We start from the raw sequence: 17,773 nt of genomic DNA, 5'->3' as shown, positions 1-17,773 counted from the left end.
AACATAAGCATTTTTTGGCCAGAAAATTAAAAAGAAATCTGCAATACACTTTTATGTTTTTTGAGGCATAATGTTATAATAGTTTGGGTATGGGACTAAAAATGAGGCATCATACTGCCACATGAGACAAGCAAGGTTTTGCTCTGGAAAGGGACTTTATAAAATCTGCTTCCTACAGCTTTATGATTATTGTCTCTGATTTCTAGATAAAATTTAGTGGCTTTCAGAATTAAATTTTCTCCTACAAACTGAGCCCAGAATCTGAAAGTTTTTGATCACTGGCACTGAATTGGGAATTTTTAAAATAATGGCCAGCTGGCAGTAGAATTCAGCTTCCTCTTTTCCTGCCATGTTTCTATATTGCTCCCTGCGATAAAACATTCTTTAACATTGGCAAAGAAGGAAGAATTGTTTCTGAATACACACAGAGAAGAGACTATGTCAAAGACTGTTGGCTTTGTAATGATTCAAGTTTTCAGAGCCAAACTGCACTAGCATCTCATATTAAAGTCTATCCAACTATTTAAATCTGATATATCCTAACAAATTTCATCTTGCAGGAAAAATGCCAGTCAGGTTTGCAAACAGGTGTGTGTTTGCTCGCTAGCATGTCTAAATGTTCATCTAGGAGGACTGTATCCAGTAGCAAGTATAATTTAGTTACTTTTGCAATTTACTCTTTGGCCTGCTAAACCTAATGAAAATCTTTGTCAAATAGGACTGGACTGAAGCCACCAGCCAGCTAACCTCAGCTGTCCCCAAACAGCATTGCAGCACTGCAATTCCTGTCACTGCTGACCTGGACGGGATCGGCCCACATTCCTAAAGGTGAAAGCTCTGTGCTACATCCCATTAGCAATGCCCTGAGCTACCCAATCCTCATTTCATAAAACGTGAACTTCAAGTGAACCACAAAAAAGCAGATTAGCTCTAAGGATCGCACTGACTTCACAATACATTCAGAAGTACGTCTTGCCAGTATTTGTAGAATCCAGTATTACAGATTTTGCAACTTTTGTTTATCTATGTAGACTCTCTGAGGTAGTGTTTCCAGCACTAGTATTCAGATTATGTTTAATACTTTCCTTTGAACCCCTTTAGTAGTTCAACATTAATCTTTTACGCGCTTTGTTTTTCTGGGAAGGCCTCCTTAGCCTGGGCTAGGAAGTGCCAGCAACATGACGTTTCACTGCCAAGAAGGGGTAGTACTGTTCTGGATCACAGAAAATTTGCCTTACACAAGCACTTGCCAACGTCTGTAGGTCACCCTCCAGCACTGCCAAGAGCCAGGCGGGCCGGCTCTTCTCCCCCGAGACCTGTGAAACTGCCAGCAGACACGCTGGCCAAGATGCTGTCCCTAGCTGCTGCCGGGGCCAGCTTCATAGCCAAGGTCAGGGAGCCGGGAGCCATTCCCCCCCAGCGTCCCTGTTTACCACAGGCTGCTTTGTGTGGAGCACACCCGCCCTTCCCCACCGAACGGCAGCCTCGGGAGCAGAGGAAGGGGGGGGGGGGGGGGAACAAGGCCCAAGCTGCGGCATGGGGCAGACCCTCCAGGCAACCCATAACCCTGCTCCACAGGGCCTGGGGCCTAGCGTGCGTGAGGAGAAGCCTGGGATGAAAAACGGGGAAAAAATGAGGGTGGCTGGGGGGTGGGATTAAGGAAAAACCTGAGCTGCTTATTCCCACGTCCCCGTTTTCGGCTGTGGCCCTGGGGGAGGCAGGCCCTGAACGCCGGGGGAGATGAGAAGAGGGGCGCAGAGGGAGCTCCCCCGGCGGCCGGGGCCGATCCGGGCAGGGCAGGGCAGGGCAGGGCAGGGCAGAGCCGGGCCAGGGCCGATCCGGGCAGGGTAGAGCCGGGCCGTCCGCCCGCCGCCCCACGCCCGCCCGGCAGCGCCGCCCGCCCTCGAGGCTCTCCCTCCCGCCCTCGCCCCACAATGCATCGCGCGGCGCGCTTGACATGGCGGCCGGGCCGGACTGAGCCGCTGGCGTCGGGGCCTCCAGCAGCTGGAGCCGGGCATGGCGGGGGCGCAGCCCCGGCACCCCTAGCGCCGCAGCCAGGTACCGGGCTCCCGGGGCCGGGGGGGGGCTCCGCCCAGCATCACGGGCCTCCCCCGAGGGGTGGGGGTGGCTGGGCGCGCTCCGCTCTCTCTCTCTCCCCCCGAGCGGGGCGGGGGAGAGGCGGGCTCGGGGGGGGGGGGGGGCTTGTCCGCGCCGGCGCCCCCCGCCTCAGCCCTCGGCGCCCCAGCTCCGCCCTGCCCTGGCCCTCCTGCCCGCGCCCCGCCTCGGCGGCCCGTCGCGGCGTCCCGAACCCGCGCCCGGGCAGGGTGGCCGCGCTGGGGCTGCTCCCCACACCCGGCCGGGGACGCCGGTCACGGCCCGGGGAGGGTAGTGGGGAGGCCCCAAGGTCAGCGGAGAAGCGGGGCCGGCCTCACGGCCCGCATCCAGGCGAGCGGCCGTCCTGAGGACAGCGCCCGGCTGCGCGCCCGCCCGCCGGGGTCTGCCAGGCTGGAGCTGGGTGCGTGCAGCTTGTTGTTCTCACCCCCCGTGGAATTAAATACTCGGGGGGGGGGGGGGGGAGACCGTTGGAGTGGGTGAGGCCCCCCCAGGGAAATGCCCCCGTGTCCCGAGCCATCCTCTTGAGCTGTGCCCCCCACCGCTGTTTCTTGCCAAAGCTAGAGGGTCTTTCTGTGGGTTATGATGCGCCTGAAATGACACACAGGCATCCCTTCGCCTACGTGTTTGTGCTCTTTTGTTGGCTTATCTTGTATACAAATAGAGCTGAACGACTTTTCTGCTTTTGCAATATGTTGCAATTTGCCAGCTGGCTGAATGTGTCATATTACCTGAGGCCTTCTTGCTTTTAAGGTTGTTTCTGGGTATATCAAAGGAGGACGAGCTTGTAACATGCAGAGAAACAATATAATCAGGTTTAGGCTAAGGTAGGGATTAGTACATTAAAAAGATAGTTGTACGTAAGTACGGATCTAATAATTTTTATTTACATTCATGCCACCTCCACGTCACTTGGCTTCCTGAGCACTGTGCCCTGGATTTGAGAGTCATGGCATTTGCTTGAAAATAGAGGATATGGATTGTTTCTGGTTTTGTTTGACTTGTGCTCCCAGTTTCAGTAGGTGCTTTTTGGATAGTCTGACCCCAGATAGTTGTGACGTAATTATTTTCTTGACAAGAAAAGTAAACCAGCCATGGAAGTATGACTTAATTACAGTATCTGGCAGAAGATGCTATATTAGGAGTGAGAGGTCTCCTTTACAAGCACCAGTTTTGCAGTGAGCTTTTGTAATAATTTTTCTACTTAATTTCAGTGAAAATACCTTCATAAAATTAATGTTGGGATGAAATTACCATTTCCCAGAACATATGTATTGGGATATGTTCCCAGAAGATACATACAGAGGGATCAGAAAGTTCCTTCTCTGTCCTGTTCTTGCACAGAAGACAGCTGGGACTTTCTCTCATACCTCAACTAGCAGAAGGAAAGAAAATGCCGAATGCTGTGGGGCACCTGCATGGTGTGGGGCATTTACCTGGTTTGTCCTCTGAAGGGAATTGCTGCTATGGGGAGAAAGAGAAAAGGGAGCAGGATTTCCCTGTGTCCTACTTGAAAGCGAGATATCCCTGGGGAGCTCCTCTTAAATGTCTTGTGGATCTGCTTGTCAGAGTAATGGTTTTGGATTGTGTATTCATATTGATACCGTAAGGCACTTCAAAATTTTGCCCAGCTGAGAGTATATCCTGTTTTCTAGTCATAATGCTTGCTGTTGAAATTTTACAAAGCATTTCTACTAAATTAACTTTATTTTTGTCCCTATCTTAATGAAATGATGTAATACTGGCACTGACTTGTACTGAGAACTCATAGAAAGGAGGATCCTGCAATTTCCTTAGGGGATTAATTTGCAGAATAGAAGCAATCCAGGGAAAGTCAACATTTCTGATGCTTTTGGCACATTAAGACTAAATTGTGTATTGTTTGATGAATTGTTTAATTGTACATAAATGATAGATCAGTAACTCTTTTAACTTAGAAGTACTAAAAACATTACCTAAATTTAGTAACAATGCATATGAATCTAATTTTTACTTTTTTTTTTTTACCGGAGATGCATGCATACATGTATATGTACTCGTACTGTATCCTTGGTTCATAATTTTGGTTCTAACTTTTTAGCAAATCTTTGGAAAAAAACAATTTACAAGATGCTCTTAGATTTTATTTTTTATTTCTGTTGATGTATGAAATAATATTTCCAGCAAAAAGGAACTTTCAGATTTTACTTTTTGGTGTCAGCAAAGCTTGACTTGGGAGTCTGAAATCAGTTTTGTGTTACAAACTGTTGTGGCTTAGTCTGTGTGCCAACTACATGGATGTATTCTTGACAACTTTTCTAAAGTAGCGATTTTCAGCATATTTTGGTAGGGAAAGTAAGGATACTGGTAGAAGATCCGTTTGGTTTAGCTGTAGTTTGTGAACTAGTTTGTGACTGGTATGAAGTGGTTAAAGGCTGTCCCTTCCTCAAGGATTAGAGTTTGGGTGAAGGGATCACTATTGCTTAAATACGAGATCCAGGTAAACTTCTATGCCACAAATACATACTGCTGTATTTTTCTTTAGCATAAGTGCCAAGTTTAAATGGAGATTTAAGAATAAGATGGCTAAATTGAGTTTAAATGCATAGCTGCCATTTAAGCCAGTTCCATGATCAGTTCAGGCCTCTGGAAGCTAGTTTAGCCTCTGTAAGTCTTTAAACCTATGCAGTGCTGTACTGTGTTTTTCCAGCCTCCTCACCTGTATTGGTACAAATGTTGTGTTTGTTTGTTTTTAAAGTTAGAGCTACCTGGGATCAGTTTCCTGATCTGGTTACAGGACGTATCTTACAGCGACATTTGAGGCAGGTGGTACCCCTCTACTGGCTTCAGTGCTTGCTTAAGTTGATTGTGAAATGTTTAAAGGACTATTACAGTAAAACCTAGGATCAGAACTAAAATGTACTAAAGCATTAGGAATCTTCATATGAAATACAGAGGTAAAGGAAGCCATTGTAGCTTAGTTACACAGCTGGTGTGACAGAGAGAATGGCTTTCTGGAGTTTGGATCAGGAGTCATCAGTGGTAGTAGGTTCAGAAAGTGGTAGTTCTTGGCATTTGGTGACATGCTTCATTCTCACCTTCTCAGTGAGTCACACCATGTTGTAGAAAAGACAGCGGGTGTCAATGCAAAGAGAATAATCTGTAACAAGCACATCTTTACGGATCTCCTATCCAGCATATTCTGCTCATTTCATAATTTAATTGTAAGATATTTGCAGCTACGTATGTTACTAAGTTTTGTATCAAGCAAAGCCTTTCCTGTTACTCTAGTTGCTCAGCGGTACTTTTGTAATTCAGATATAATCCTGTTACAGTTATACATACTTGTTTATGTAATGATCACTCATAGAAGTTTTCAACCTTCCACACAACATCAGAGCTTCCTACTGAGTTATGTATCTTCACTAAGCCCAGAGTGCTAGTTTTGTTGCATCCCTATTTTGTGTGTTAAATTTTGTGTGCACTGCACTGGCTTCCTTCCAGATAGATCTTGGTAGGATTATACTTACTAGACTAAATTCTATAGCCTGTAGTAACAGGAAGATCTGAAACACTGTATGGCACTTATGTTTGTTACTAAGAATACTGATGGGTTTATTGCTGATGGAGCCTGAGGCGCTTTAATGGCCAGTAATCTCTGGTAGTTTTAGTTTTAAGTAGTTTGGAAAAACATCAAGGATTGATAATAATTTGTACTAAGTTATGTCTAGTTCATCATAAAGCAAACATAAATGTGTGATAACTTTTTTTTTTTTTAAACTATTGGCATAGAACATGAGGGAAGCTTGAATGATTTGGTGAAGCTCTCAGTCACAAAAATGGGCCTAAGGCTGTAAACAGTCCAGAAAAGAGACACCTCCCCAGCACATTAGGGCTGTCTGTAGACATTACCTGTGCTGCAATCTGAGCAGAGTGCAGAAGACAACCTTTCCTTTTGTTCCTGTCTGTGGCTGTAACCTTTGTTTGCTGAATTTCCTTTTATTTATGTCAAGGAAGTTCAGCTGGGCTATATTGGTAATCAGGCGGGGGGGGGACACGGGACTGAGGTTAATCACACCGCTTACTGTGGGAAGGCTGGCTGGGGAGATTTGAGCTTAAGGAAAATGATAATAGGACAGATAAAAGCAGGTCTCAGATAAAATACAGGTCCCTCTATCTCAAAGGAGGGAGTGCTTTATAGAAAGAGGGTGATAACAATTATGTTTGTAGTACTTATGCTGTTTATATTTAATCTAATACTCCCTAAGGAAACAAAACTTATGAGACTGTTCTCTTTCCCTTTAGTTGCTCTTTTACACTCTTGTTACTTTTGGACATTTCAGCCAGTTGGGACCGAATTTTAGAACGTGTTTGAAGTAATGTCAAAAGATTGTTGAGTTTCTGTATGTTTCTGGAAAAATCATGCCTCAGTAGAGGAGTGGTCTCTGCTGAGGAGAAAGCAGGAGGAAGTTATGTTTCCTCTTAGGGAGTAGCTAAGAACCAGTCAGCATGTATGTTCCTTCAGCTACAGCACATCTCCTCCGCTTGCCCAATGGGCTGTGATCAAGAGTGTCACAGAGGAGGACAAAATGAATGTATAGGAAACGAGGTATACTCAGTTCTGCTAATGAAATGATTAAAAAAGAAATGCTTTGCAAAAGAGCGAATGCAAGAGCTCACAGTTTAACTTGGCCTTATCTTTGAAGAGTCCCTGTTACGGCAAAGTTTGACCCAAAACATGTGCTTTTGAAGGAGTTAAATATGGTTGAAGAACTTGAGAGGAAAGAGTGGAAGGGCAAAGGGGTGGAAATATCTTCTTGAAAGTGGGGTTTGGGTTTTTTTTTTTCCTGTTTGGAAGTAAGCCTTACCCTGAGTTTTTGCAATTCAAATGCAGAATTTTCTAATGCTAGTCTGAGAGAAGGAGGAAACAAAAGAAACTGGCAGAAATGAAAGTGAAACAATCTTGTTCCTTTGTTTTGTGAGCCTAAAATGAAATCTGCAGTAGTGAAATTGAAGCTGATTTTAAACATTTTTAATTTGATTGTTGTAGGGATGTATAGGCTTAATAATTTTCTAGAGTTTGAGGTCAGATGGTATTGTCTAACTTCAGGCTGTTGTATTTCAGCCAAATTATTTTTCTACAAAGAGCCAAGAGTTGAGCTAGATTTCAGAGGAGTAACTGGCACTGTACATTCAGAAGCAGGGGAAACGGAGTCCCCTGTAACACCAGGATATTGAATAAATGAAATATGCTGAAATGATTTCAACAGGTTAATCATACCCCACTTTGCAGACGCAGGTGAAAAACTGTTTTTGTTGCCAGCCTGCCTGGGAGAAAATTCTTCTTTGATTCCAGGTCTGGCAATTTGGTATGAGCCTGAGCTTGTGAATAAGACATGCCATCCAGGTTTCTAGAAAGATGCGACCTCAGCACTGATTCACTCCACTCAAGTGTTTTGTTTCCAACCATGTTATTCTTTTCGGAGGCACTCCTTTCCCTCCTCCCATTTCCCTCTCTCCCCTCTTGTATATAGATTGCCACTATCTGACAGAGGAGGAAGGGTCTTTCTGAGACTGTCTTGGGGTTAGTAGTGGTCTCTCTTTTTCATGTTAAGTTTCATTCGTTGGTTTACTTTGCAGTTCTTTGTGACACAGTAATGTAGTTACTATTGAGTATGTTACATCAGTAGATTATTTTTTGTTTGCTAAACTATTTCAGTATTAAAGAGCAAAAGAAAAAAAGCAAAAAGCAAAAAAAATCCCAAAGTACACCACCACGATTGCATTTCAGATTCTGAATTTCATTGTGGAACTCTTAACTTCTTTTTTTTTTTTGTACAAAATATTCTTGTCTTATGAAATTTCATGACCTATCTTTATTCATATTTCTCAGGAATAAAGAATATATTTGTCCTTTTCAACCTTAACTACTTGCATTTGATTACACTCTCTTAATATGTAACATTACCACAGTACTCAAGTTACTAGCTGGCTTACAGTTTTTTACTAGCAGTTTTCTTAGTTGTTTTTTCTCATCACATTTGTACATTTGATTAAAGCTAATATATTCTCTTTGAATATATAACCGTGTATTTTATTGAATGGATGACATCAAATCATTTGAGCCTACAGTAGAATTTTTGTGGATTTTTTTTTTTAAACCTTCTTGCAAAATATGAATCTAATAATTTGGCATTTACAAAAAGCAGAGCGAAATGAAGCCCCACTTTTCCAATGCCAGAGTTTCATGGTACCTTTAAGCTGGAAGTGGTGCTGCGAGAAGTTGTCCCCACCCTACTAGTTGTTTGTTATTACCAGCTCCTGCTCCTCCTCCTCCTCCTGCCTTGTGCCAGCTTTATGTTAAGCTGGATTGGTTTTCCGGTGTTGTTCACTGCAGAACTGCACAAGGAAGGGAGCAGCCTGAGGAGTGGGAGTAAGTAGCTGGGGTTGAAGAAAGGGTTTTATTGCTCCTGTCGGAGTTAATGCCGAGCTATGCTGCTTTTCAGTGAATGTGGAAGTGTGGCCTCAGCGTGCTCCACTCTGGAGTTGGAAGGGTGGCGTGGATGTCAGAAATGAACCAGAAATGAAAGTGGAATTGATGTGTGTGGTGTTTTTTCTGTTGTTCCCGCCCCCCCCTCAGGTTGAGCAACTAAAACATAAGGAATAGTTTAGAATTTGAAAAATCCTACTCTTCTTTCTCTTTTGGTTACATAAAAAAAAATTCACAGTAGAGTACAGTTTAAAGATAGCAACATCCTGTATGTAGCTATGACATCTTACCAGTCTATAGAGGAGTACTTTATACTGGTGGTCAGAGACTAGAATAATTTAGCCAACCTGTGGGGACCCTGGGCTCTTCTTACCCCACTGAGGCTTGAGCAGTGCTGATACAGGTGGGCAGTAGTTCCTGCTGCCAAGCTAATAAGAATTACTATGGGAAAGACTGACTACAATTCAAAGGCAAATACTATTTTATCTTTTTGATTTTTGGTCTTTGACTTTTGGTCTAGAAGTAAGAGCCAGATGTAATCAGTGTTTAATAGGAAATAATTTTAATATTAACTAAATGTATTTGTGAGATAAAATACTTAGCTGTTGGAATGAATTTAGGAATACAGATTTTTTTTTTCTTTTTCTTTTTCAGGTTTTATATTTTACTAAAGACTGTGATGCTAACATCAACTTTGAAAATTTGTGTGGGTTTTGTTTGTTTGATTTTCATTTTTGAAAGATAATATGTATTTTTCAGTTATGTCAATAGAGGCTTAAGATAACCATTTTTAGTATGTGCTTTGTGTACTGAAGTATTTTCTGATTTGTGTCTCTTTAAAGTGAGAGAGAGATAGTAACTACATTATATAGCTTGGGGAAAAAAAATTACTGTCCTTTATACTAATAATATTCAGAAAGGTTTTTTTTTTAACCAGACATTTAAATTTGATCCTTTCTTCTGGTTCTTATTATTTAAGTACAAAAGTACATTGTGATACTTCTAATAGGGGTAATTCATTGACTTTTCTATTATGCCTTTTCTTCACTAAATGATAAACTACTTATTTTGATTGGTTCTTTAAAACCCAGAACTTTCCATGGATCATGTTTTTACCTAACAAATACATAGCTGGACAGGAAAGACAGAAACTCTGAACTCCATATCTTGCTATAGTTTTATAAAATTTATTTTCTTCTATGTCTAATACTTCATTCTCATAATGTTTTATTGCTGTCTCAAGGTTATTAAAAAAAATCCAAGTTCTTGTTACAAATTCTCCCTTTGTTATCTATATTAGTAGGAGTAATTCCTTACAAACAGACCCACTTACTAATGCTTAGCTTCCCATTGGAAAAACAATCTTTGAGTTGTCTCTAACATAAAGCTCAGATGATATATCACCTAAAGAACTGAGGTTTAGATAAAGTTAATCCATGGTTAAACAAAATATTTACTATTTGTGGGGTTTTTTGGCTAAGCAAAATCTTAACTGATGGCTGTTAACTTATATGAGAATTGTATGTGTCAGAAATACGCTTACGTGTCTGTGGATACAGGTGTTAGGTCAGGTTTATTATAAATACTTTAAGCTATATATATCTCTAATTTTTTTTTTTTAATTCAGTTAATAGAATGGAGCTTGCTTGCTGGAAACTGAATTAGTTTTCTCTAGTGGCTAATTTGAGCTGTATGTTTATTGAGTGGTAATTTTTAGATGTGTTAATTTTTTTATTTTTTTTCAGTGTAGTTGCAGACATCTTGGTTCTTGTTTTTTTCAGAAAGACAAAAATAGGAAGGAAAGAAAAAAGCAAGCTGTTGGCAGGTTTATCACTGAGTGTTTTTTTTACCATGCTCTGCCATTTTTTGTCTCTTCATATCCCCTCCTCTTTTAAATAGAAGTCAAGATGATAAAAATTTTCATGAGTTTAATACAGAATGTATTATCAAGATGCACTTATGCCTGTGGGGGGAGCATGCTTCCTATAATAATTTGTAGTTACACTTTTTTTAGAGAAGTTTATTTTAATGCATTGTCTACACAGAGCTTTGATATTTTTCCTGCAGTTTAAAAATGTCTATCATTATTTCTTCAGTAGACAATCAGCTACGATCCTTGCCTGCACAGTGGATTTAAAAATCAACTGCATATTGCTGAAGAATTGCACTTCAAGTGGTCTCAGAGACAGGAGAAGCAGGTCTTCACTATAATGGAAGAGGCCAAGAGCTCAAAGAATGGAAATCATGACCCAAGGAAGTCTGTCCGTCTTGTCTGTGAGGAAGGCAAAGCAGTCAAAGTTACAAATAATCAAAACTATAAACACAATAGAAATGACAAATCTGTGAAGGATGTTGGGAGAAGTTCTCCAAGTGGGAATAGCAGCAAAAAAAGTAAACAAAATGATGCTTGTTCTGAAAAACAAGGAGAAAATAAATCATTCAAAGTAAATAGTTGTATTGCTGGAACTAAAGATACGGGGTCAAATGTTCAGGATCGAAGTCATGGAAAAGCAAAAAAATTTTCTAATTTATCACCAGCAGTGGAAAACCTGAAACAGACAAAAGCTCAACCATTGGGAGAAAACTTTCCAGGCTCCCATGTTTCAGGGAATGGGGTCAATACAGAAAGCTTAACAGCTACACAGAAAGGGAAACTGGTGTTGGAAAATCCACTGGGAGTTCATACGTTGAAGACTAGTGTTGATCAGACTGGTGATCCTGGTAAGACTGCTTCAGATCAAAGAAAAATGGAACATAAGCCTGATGACTTCAGTGAGTATTATTCAACACTGCTTTTACCAGAAGAAAATTGAATAAACTGTTAACAATCTAAAACGAGCTTTGAAATGTTTCTATTTGCATATTCTTTTCACATATAGTAAGTTGCTGATTGCATTTAGAGAGAACATACTATTAATACAGGTATATTACTTAGAGGATAAGAGATTATGATAACAGCCATCCATTTTTCTCATGCCTAAGACCTCTACATCTTTGCAAGATACTTAGTGTGTGTGGGTTTCAGGCAATTTTGTGAATATAGTATCTTGGGAGGGGGGAACCCTTTATAATATCATTGCCACTTGTGGAAATGCCAGCTATTACTGCTTTTCAGAAAGTCTAGGGGAAAAATCTGCAAGAAAAGTTGTTTTTTGTAGGTAGGGGGAAAATACTTACCTTTTTTTCTGTGGTTGTTGTGCTTTCTTTGTTACTAAAAATGTTTAAAATATGTTTTGGTAGATGGTTTTTTGGTTTAGGGAGCTCTGGAATACGTACCATCCATCAGTGGTTACCCCTATCAGTGTTCAATTCTTAGACATATTTTTCAATTTTAGAATTAAATATATGGATCAGACTTTGTCTCACTTCAGGTTAACTCCTTAGTTCAGGGTTTGTCACACTTTTTCAGAATGCAGTTTTTTCTAATAAAAATGCTGGTTTAAGATGGCGTGCCAGTGCAGACCTTCTATTTGAAGTATTTCCCACTATTGCAACAGCTACAGTAGTTGCTTGTATGGAAATACTAGGAAAATATTAAAGTGCATATTTTTTTTGCTATCTTAATAAAATTTAATGGGAAAAACAAGTTGAAATGGCAGCATCCTGTGATCAGTCAGCTCTTTGTAGATCACTATCATGTACTGCAGGGACCATCTGTCACTGAGAAACCAGGACTTGAGAACTTGCTCAGTTTTGATTCCTGGCTAGTCTGGGGGCACAGATCTCATCTGAAAGGAAAGGAAAAAAAACCAAAAAAACCCCAAAACACAAATAACCCTCACTTTTGCTGATGTAAAAACTACTGGAATAATTTAAGATGTAGATGTTTGTACAGGTTAGTGGACTATGAGCAATTCATAGGCATCTGGAGGAACTGGCCTTTCAGAATTGACCTGCAAGTTTGTGAGTAGCAGTGTTCCAGAGCCCCGTGGTTGCTAGCCGTGAGCGGCAAGGTGTCATTGGTGTGTTCAGATGTAACTTCAGCAGCCTTCTAAATCGAGAGGTTGAAATGCCTGATGACTGGCTCTGTAAGATCATTTGGGTGAATGTCTTTAAGGCAGTTCTATGACTGTTTCCTTAAGAAAATGTATTGTGTGAAAATGGTAAGCCAAATATTTCTTATTTCTGTTACAGCAGAGCATCAGGATCTTGCATACTTCTGCATAACAAAAAACCCTCTTTCTTGCCTTGAAGAACTTAATAGAGACTGTGAAGTTATGACTGAAACACAAAATGAATTTACCAGTTACTTTTTTTCCTCTTTTTGATAGCACTCTTAGTAGCAGACTAGTCTCTGAAGTCTCTCCAAAATATTGGTTAACATAGTGGAAAGACTCTAACGTCTAAGGTGACTTTGGCCAGCTTTTGTACAAAAAAACGTAACGTAGCTCTAATTTTGTCTGACTCCTTAGTGAGATGCTCTTAACTGCTCTGTACTCTAACTTTTCCTCTCCTTGAGTTGCTCTGAAGAAAATAACTATTTCTTTCTCTAGGTAAAATGAAGAATTCTGAATCAACTAAAGAACATACTTTGGAAGCTGATTATTTAGAAAACACCACTGTTATTGATGAATCCAATCTGACAGCTGAACAGCAACTAGGATTGAAACAAGCTGAAGAACGTCTGGAAAGAGATTATATCTCCCGACTTGAAAAAGTAGGTTGAGTTATTTATCAGATAAAAAAGAAAAGGGGTGTCTTCTTTCATTATCATTACCATATTTCTGGTTGGGTGGTATTTCTACTAAAGCTTGTTGCCTCTGTTTCCTCCTTCTTTATAATGAATCACTTTGAGTGATCTGAGATACTGTCCCTAGTAGTTGACTGGTCATTCATCATGGGAGATGATATAGATTGGAATCTTAGTCTTCCTTTTGTGGCACATGTAGCCTTTGTAGAACAGTATTTTTTAATTCTGCAGACTTAAAGGTTTATAGTTCCATTACTTAGCTAAGATTTGCTAGAAAGTCTGGTTACGTGGAAACTCGGAATACAGGATCGAAAGGAACCTTTTGCTATCTTCAGTATATTAGCCTTCCGCCAGTCTGAGTCACTTATGTTGAAGATGACATCTTAAAAATGTTTGTCTAAACTGTCCTTAATATTATCTCCAGTGAAACAGATTTCAAAGTCAGTATAGGTAACCCAGAAGTTTTTCTTGATGTCTAATGTGTGTGTCTCTTGTAGTACTTTAATCCCTCATATGTTGTCCTAGGAAAATAAACATAAGTGTATTACTTTTTTCCGCAACTTTCTACACATTTGGACATCATTACCATTCCTGCAGCCTTACCTTCTTTAGACGCACTCTTTGTTCTTTGGTCTTAGGGGTTTTTAGTTACTGGTTCATTCTTGTTGCTTTTCTGTAGGCATCCACCATGTAACTGGTATCCAAAATTGGACATGCAATTTCACCTGAGGTCTTACATATAAAGAGGAAAGCTGACTTCATCTGTCTGAAATACAGCATTTGTGTTTAGGATCTCTGCTTTTTTAGGAGCAATAGGATGTTGGCTTGTAGTTTGACCAGCAATGATCCCCATATCCTTTTCTTAAGAAATGCCCGATCAGGTGTTCCCAGCCCTGTATTGTTTGCAGTTGATAATACCTAAGGAGGAACGATACTTTGCTTTGATACTATTTAATTGCAGCTTATTTATTCCATTTCTCTAATTGTTGTGATCACTGAACTTTTGTCATTTTACATCTTCTGTAACCTCTCCCAACTTGGTATCTTTCGCATTTGTAGTCAGCACATCCTCTATTGCATTTCCTAAGTCTTCAACAAAAATATGAATGTTTCTCATCCCAGGACCCTTGTTGAAAAAATATTTGGCACGTGCTTTTCGACTGGTGGTGAACCAGCCTAGGTATGTGTGCTCTGAGGACAGTTTTCTAAGCAGTTTTGCTCCCACCTTACCGTTCTTTATTTAGATAGTATTTATGGTCTCCTTTTGAGACTGATACTATGACAAGTGACAAAAACTTTGTAAAATTCAAGATACAACATCTCCTGCTGCTTCTTCAAGCCCTATGATTTTTATCTTTAAAAAAGCAACCCTAAAATTGGTTTAGTGCAATTTGTTTATAGCAGATCAGTTTGTCACCTATGACCTGGTTTTTTTGCTATAGGCTTATTAATGACTTAATTTATTACAGTATTTTTCTGGATGCTAATTCGGACTGGTCTCTTAACTCCTTGGCTCATCCTTTTCGGCCTTTTAAAGATATTCTTAAGTTTCTCTTTCCTAGTGATGTGGAACCTTCCCATTCTCTGTGAGCTCTTTAAAATACAACTGGCTCTGAGATGGATTAGCTCCCTGAATATCCAAGCACAAATTTCATGATGCCTGGCTTGTTTGGATGTATCTGCCTTACTCAAGTAGTAGTCTGTAGCTTTTTTTGTCTTGCTATTTTGAGTACTTGCCCCTTTCATTGGTGTTAAGCATAACTAGATGATTAAAAGAGGCTTTACAATAAAGGCAAAATAAAAGGTGTTACATGATTCAACCTTTCTGGCAATATCTGTTGACATAATACTGCAGATCAGTATTGTAAAGAAACACCCGATTTAAAAAAATATTATTATTATTGCTGATACTCATTCTGTTTTAGAAGAGTGGTAAAATATTTTTGATCTACTTTAGTAATCTGATATCGAATACTTGAATCTTCTGACCTAGCCCAGCATAACTGTCTATAAGTTGTTTTCCAAATAGATGTTTAATTTCATCTTACTAGGTATCTGTCTCAAAAAGTAAGGATGAAGAGAATTAGTAATAAAAGCATAATGGACCATGTTATTTTAAATTGATATTTACTCTGCAGTTGGAGAGTATCAGACTTTTTTTTTTTCCCCAAAAGCAAAAGATCAAACTCAGTAAGTGGAAAAACTTGCTCAAATTTAGCAGTGGCTTACGTTTCCATATAGTAAGTCAAATTTGTTTGACTGATCTATAGTCCACCTTAGTGTCTTAAAATGGTGTTACCTGTTCATTCATTGTTGTGTCACTGTTTAAACATCTGGTGTTTTCACTATACTTTTAGTAAATATAGATATATCAGAATTAGGATGAAAATGTTAAGTAGGGGTTTTTTTCTGTCCCAGTTTTAACTGACAGCAGTTATTGGAAAAATGCTAACAAGTCTGGAGGAAAACTAAGGCTTTTTGTTGGGGCCCTTCTGCCTTTGCTGTGAGCATATCAAAAGGTTTCCAATCTCTATACCTGTGTTTTATTAGAGCAAGAAAATACAACTGCAGGATGAGACAGATTAAAGTGGAGTATTTGCGAACAACCCTTCATCTTTGCAGAGGTGGTTCTGTCTGCCTTTTAGTCTAGTAGTTCTCAGTGGTTTCCTGGTTGAATAAACACCACAGTATCCCCTCTTGAACCCTAGGAAAATAGTGATTTCTGCACATGCTCCCCCCACGCCCACCATCATCTCCCAAGGCTTGGCTGCTTCTTGCAGACTCTCAGGGGTCTCCCAGGTGGCAGCTCTTCATTTGTGTACTCCACCTCTCCCAGCCTGTCTATACAAAAAGATGCTTGTTCTGCATTTTTCTCCAATTCTGAACATCCTAAATTATTCATCAAACTGGAATAATCTTACTCCGTATCAGAGGATCCCACCGTATCCAGAGTATAGTCATTAGTAAGTCAGAAACTGGCTATCTTCCTCCTTGTTGGCCAGCCGCACCCTTTATAATAGAACAAAAAATGCAGTACTTGCACAGTATGCTGTGAATATGCTAGCCAAACAACACCACCATCTGTCATAACATGTATAGTAGATAATATGATGAATACTTCCCATTTTCTCATCAGAGAAAGGAGGATAGATGCTGAGATTTAATAAATCCATAGTTATTAAAAGCTTGAGCTGACAGGGGAATGGCTTACTGGCCTTTAGGTCAGCCTTAAGAGGCATAAACTCTTCAGTCTTAATCTTGCCTCACTAAAATGTACCGAGAAGTATAATATTCAAGTCATCTCACTTCCTTGCCTTGCTTTCCCCACTTGTCATATGGGTAAAAATCCATTTCCACTGTGTTTTGTGAAGATTACTTAATGTTTGCAGAGCACCTTGACATTACACCTGTTACATAATTGTTAAATACAATTTATTATTCAAAGAATTGAGTTTTTCAGACACTATTGGCAGAAACATTTTCTTTTAATCTATGGCCGTTTTTCCTCAGCGCTCCCCAGAATACACCAACTGTCAGTATCTATGCAAGCTCTGCTTAGTTCACATTGAAAATATCCAGGGAGCTCACAAGCATATTAAAGAAAAACGTCATAAGAAAAATATAATGGTAAGTTAACAAATAAAATTTTGACTGATTTTTTTTTTTTTTTTAATTTTTTTGTTATGTGGTATGTTTTCTTTGGTCATCTTCATTTAGGTGAAAGTTTGTGTGCTGAGCAGAGATCCACAAATTTCTGTTGCTCATTTTCTGTTTGAGAGGAGGGGCTTGATGATCTGTCTGGGCAGAGAGGAAAGAACTTTTTTGGTCATTGCTTCTGAATTAGTGTCTCTGAGTAGTGGGCAGTTCATCATACCTTTAGTAACAGAATGCAAGGTAACTTAGGTGAGAAACATATTTAGTTTTTCTGTTTCTTCCAAAAATAATATAATTGGTAGCGAGACCTCCAGGAACTGGAGGGGGGGTTGGGGATGTTGGTTTTTTCTGTTTTTTTCTCTTTTGTCTGACTTGTGAAGTTTCTGTGATGGGTGAGTGGAGTGGATGGTGTATCTAGACTAAAAAAAGAGAGTTAAAGTAGGGAGGGATTCAGTTCCCGAGTCACTCATCATCTCTCTGGGTTTATGTACATGTTTAATATGAAAAACAGTTTCCTTATCAGATACCATGGTGTTACTGTTTGCTTTGCTTTAAAGAACTGTTACATGCATGAAATCCAATAAAAGCTGCACAGATTTTCTTGCCAGCACATTTTTGTAAATGCTGATGAAGAGCTACAAATTCCCCAGTATGTAGGGTTTTGTGATTCAGATGGTTAAAATTACTCTTCCTACAACCATTCCCCAAAGTTCAGTCAACTACTTACTCCTGTTTTCAAATATTTCTTACCACAATTCTGTTTGTAATTAATGCTCTAATTCTATCATACATGCAAGCTGTCACCTGGAAAACTCTGAATGCCATAAATGCATTACATCTCAGAAGTA

The 17,773-nt window shown here is 39.9% G+C and overlaps 1 protein-coding gene across 6 annotated transcripts in view; it reads left to right on the top strand.

The window, feature by feature from the left end:
* Nucleotides 1-17,773, top strand: part of TUT4 (terminal uridylyl transferase 4) — a 51,153-nt gene continuing 33,380 nt past the window's right edge. For 3 of the 6 annotated variants that reach the window (XM_052802406.1, XM_052802402.1, XM_052802407.1), the window contains exons 1-4: nucleotides 1,949-2,058; nucleotides 10,678-11,353; nucleotides 13,075-13,238; nucleotides 16,782-16,898. In XM_052802406.1, coding sequence (XP_052658366.1) covers nucleotides 10,792-11,353; nucleotides 13,075-13,238; nucleotides 16,782-16,898 — 843 coding nt within the window. In that variant the 5' untranslated portion in view covers nucleotides 1,949-2,058; nucleotides 10,678-10,791. Of the gene's footprint in view, nucleotides 829-1,942; nucleotides 2,059-10,677; nucleotides 11,354-13,074; nucleotides 13,239-16,781; nucleotides 16,899-17,773 lie in introns of those variants that run through there. The other 3 variants (XM_052802404.1, XM_052802403.1, XM_052802405.1) reach the window with 3 other exon arrangements.

This window comes from Harpia harpyja, chromosome 11 (assembly GCF_026419915.1).
Source record: "Harpia harpyja isolate bHarHar1 chromosome 11, bHarHar1 primary haplotype, whole genome shotgun sequence".
NCBI lineage: Eukaryota > Metazoa > Chordata > Aves > Accipitriformes > Accipitridae > Harpia > Harpia harpyja.
Note: the sequence above shows the minus strand (reverse complement) of the source record. Positions and strands in the feature narration are given on the sequence as shown.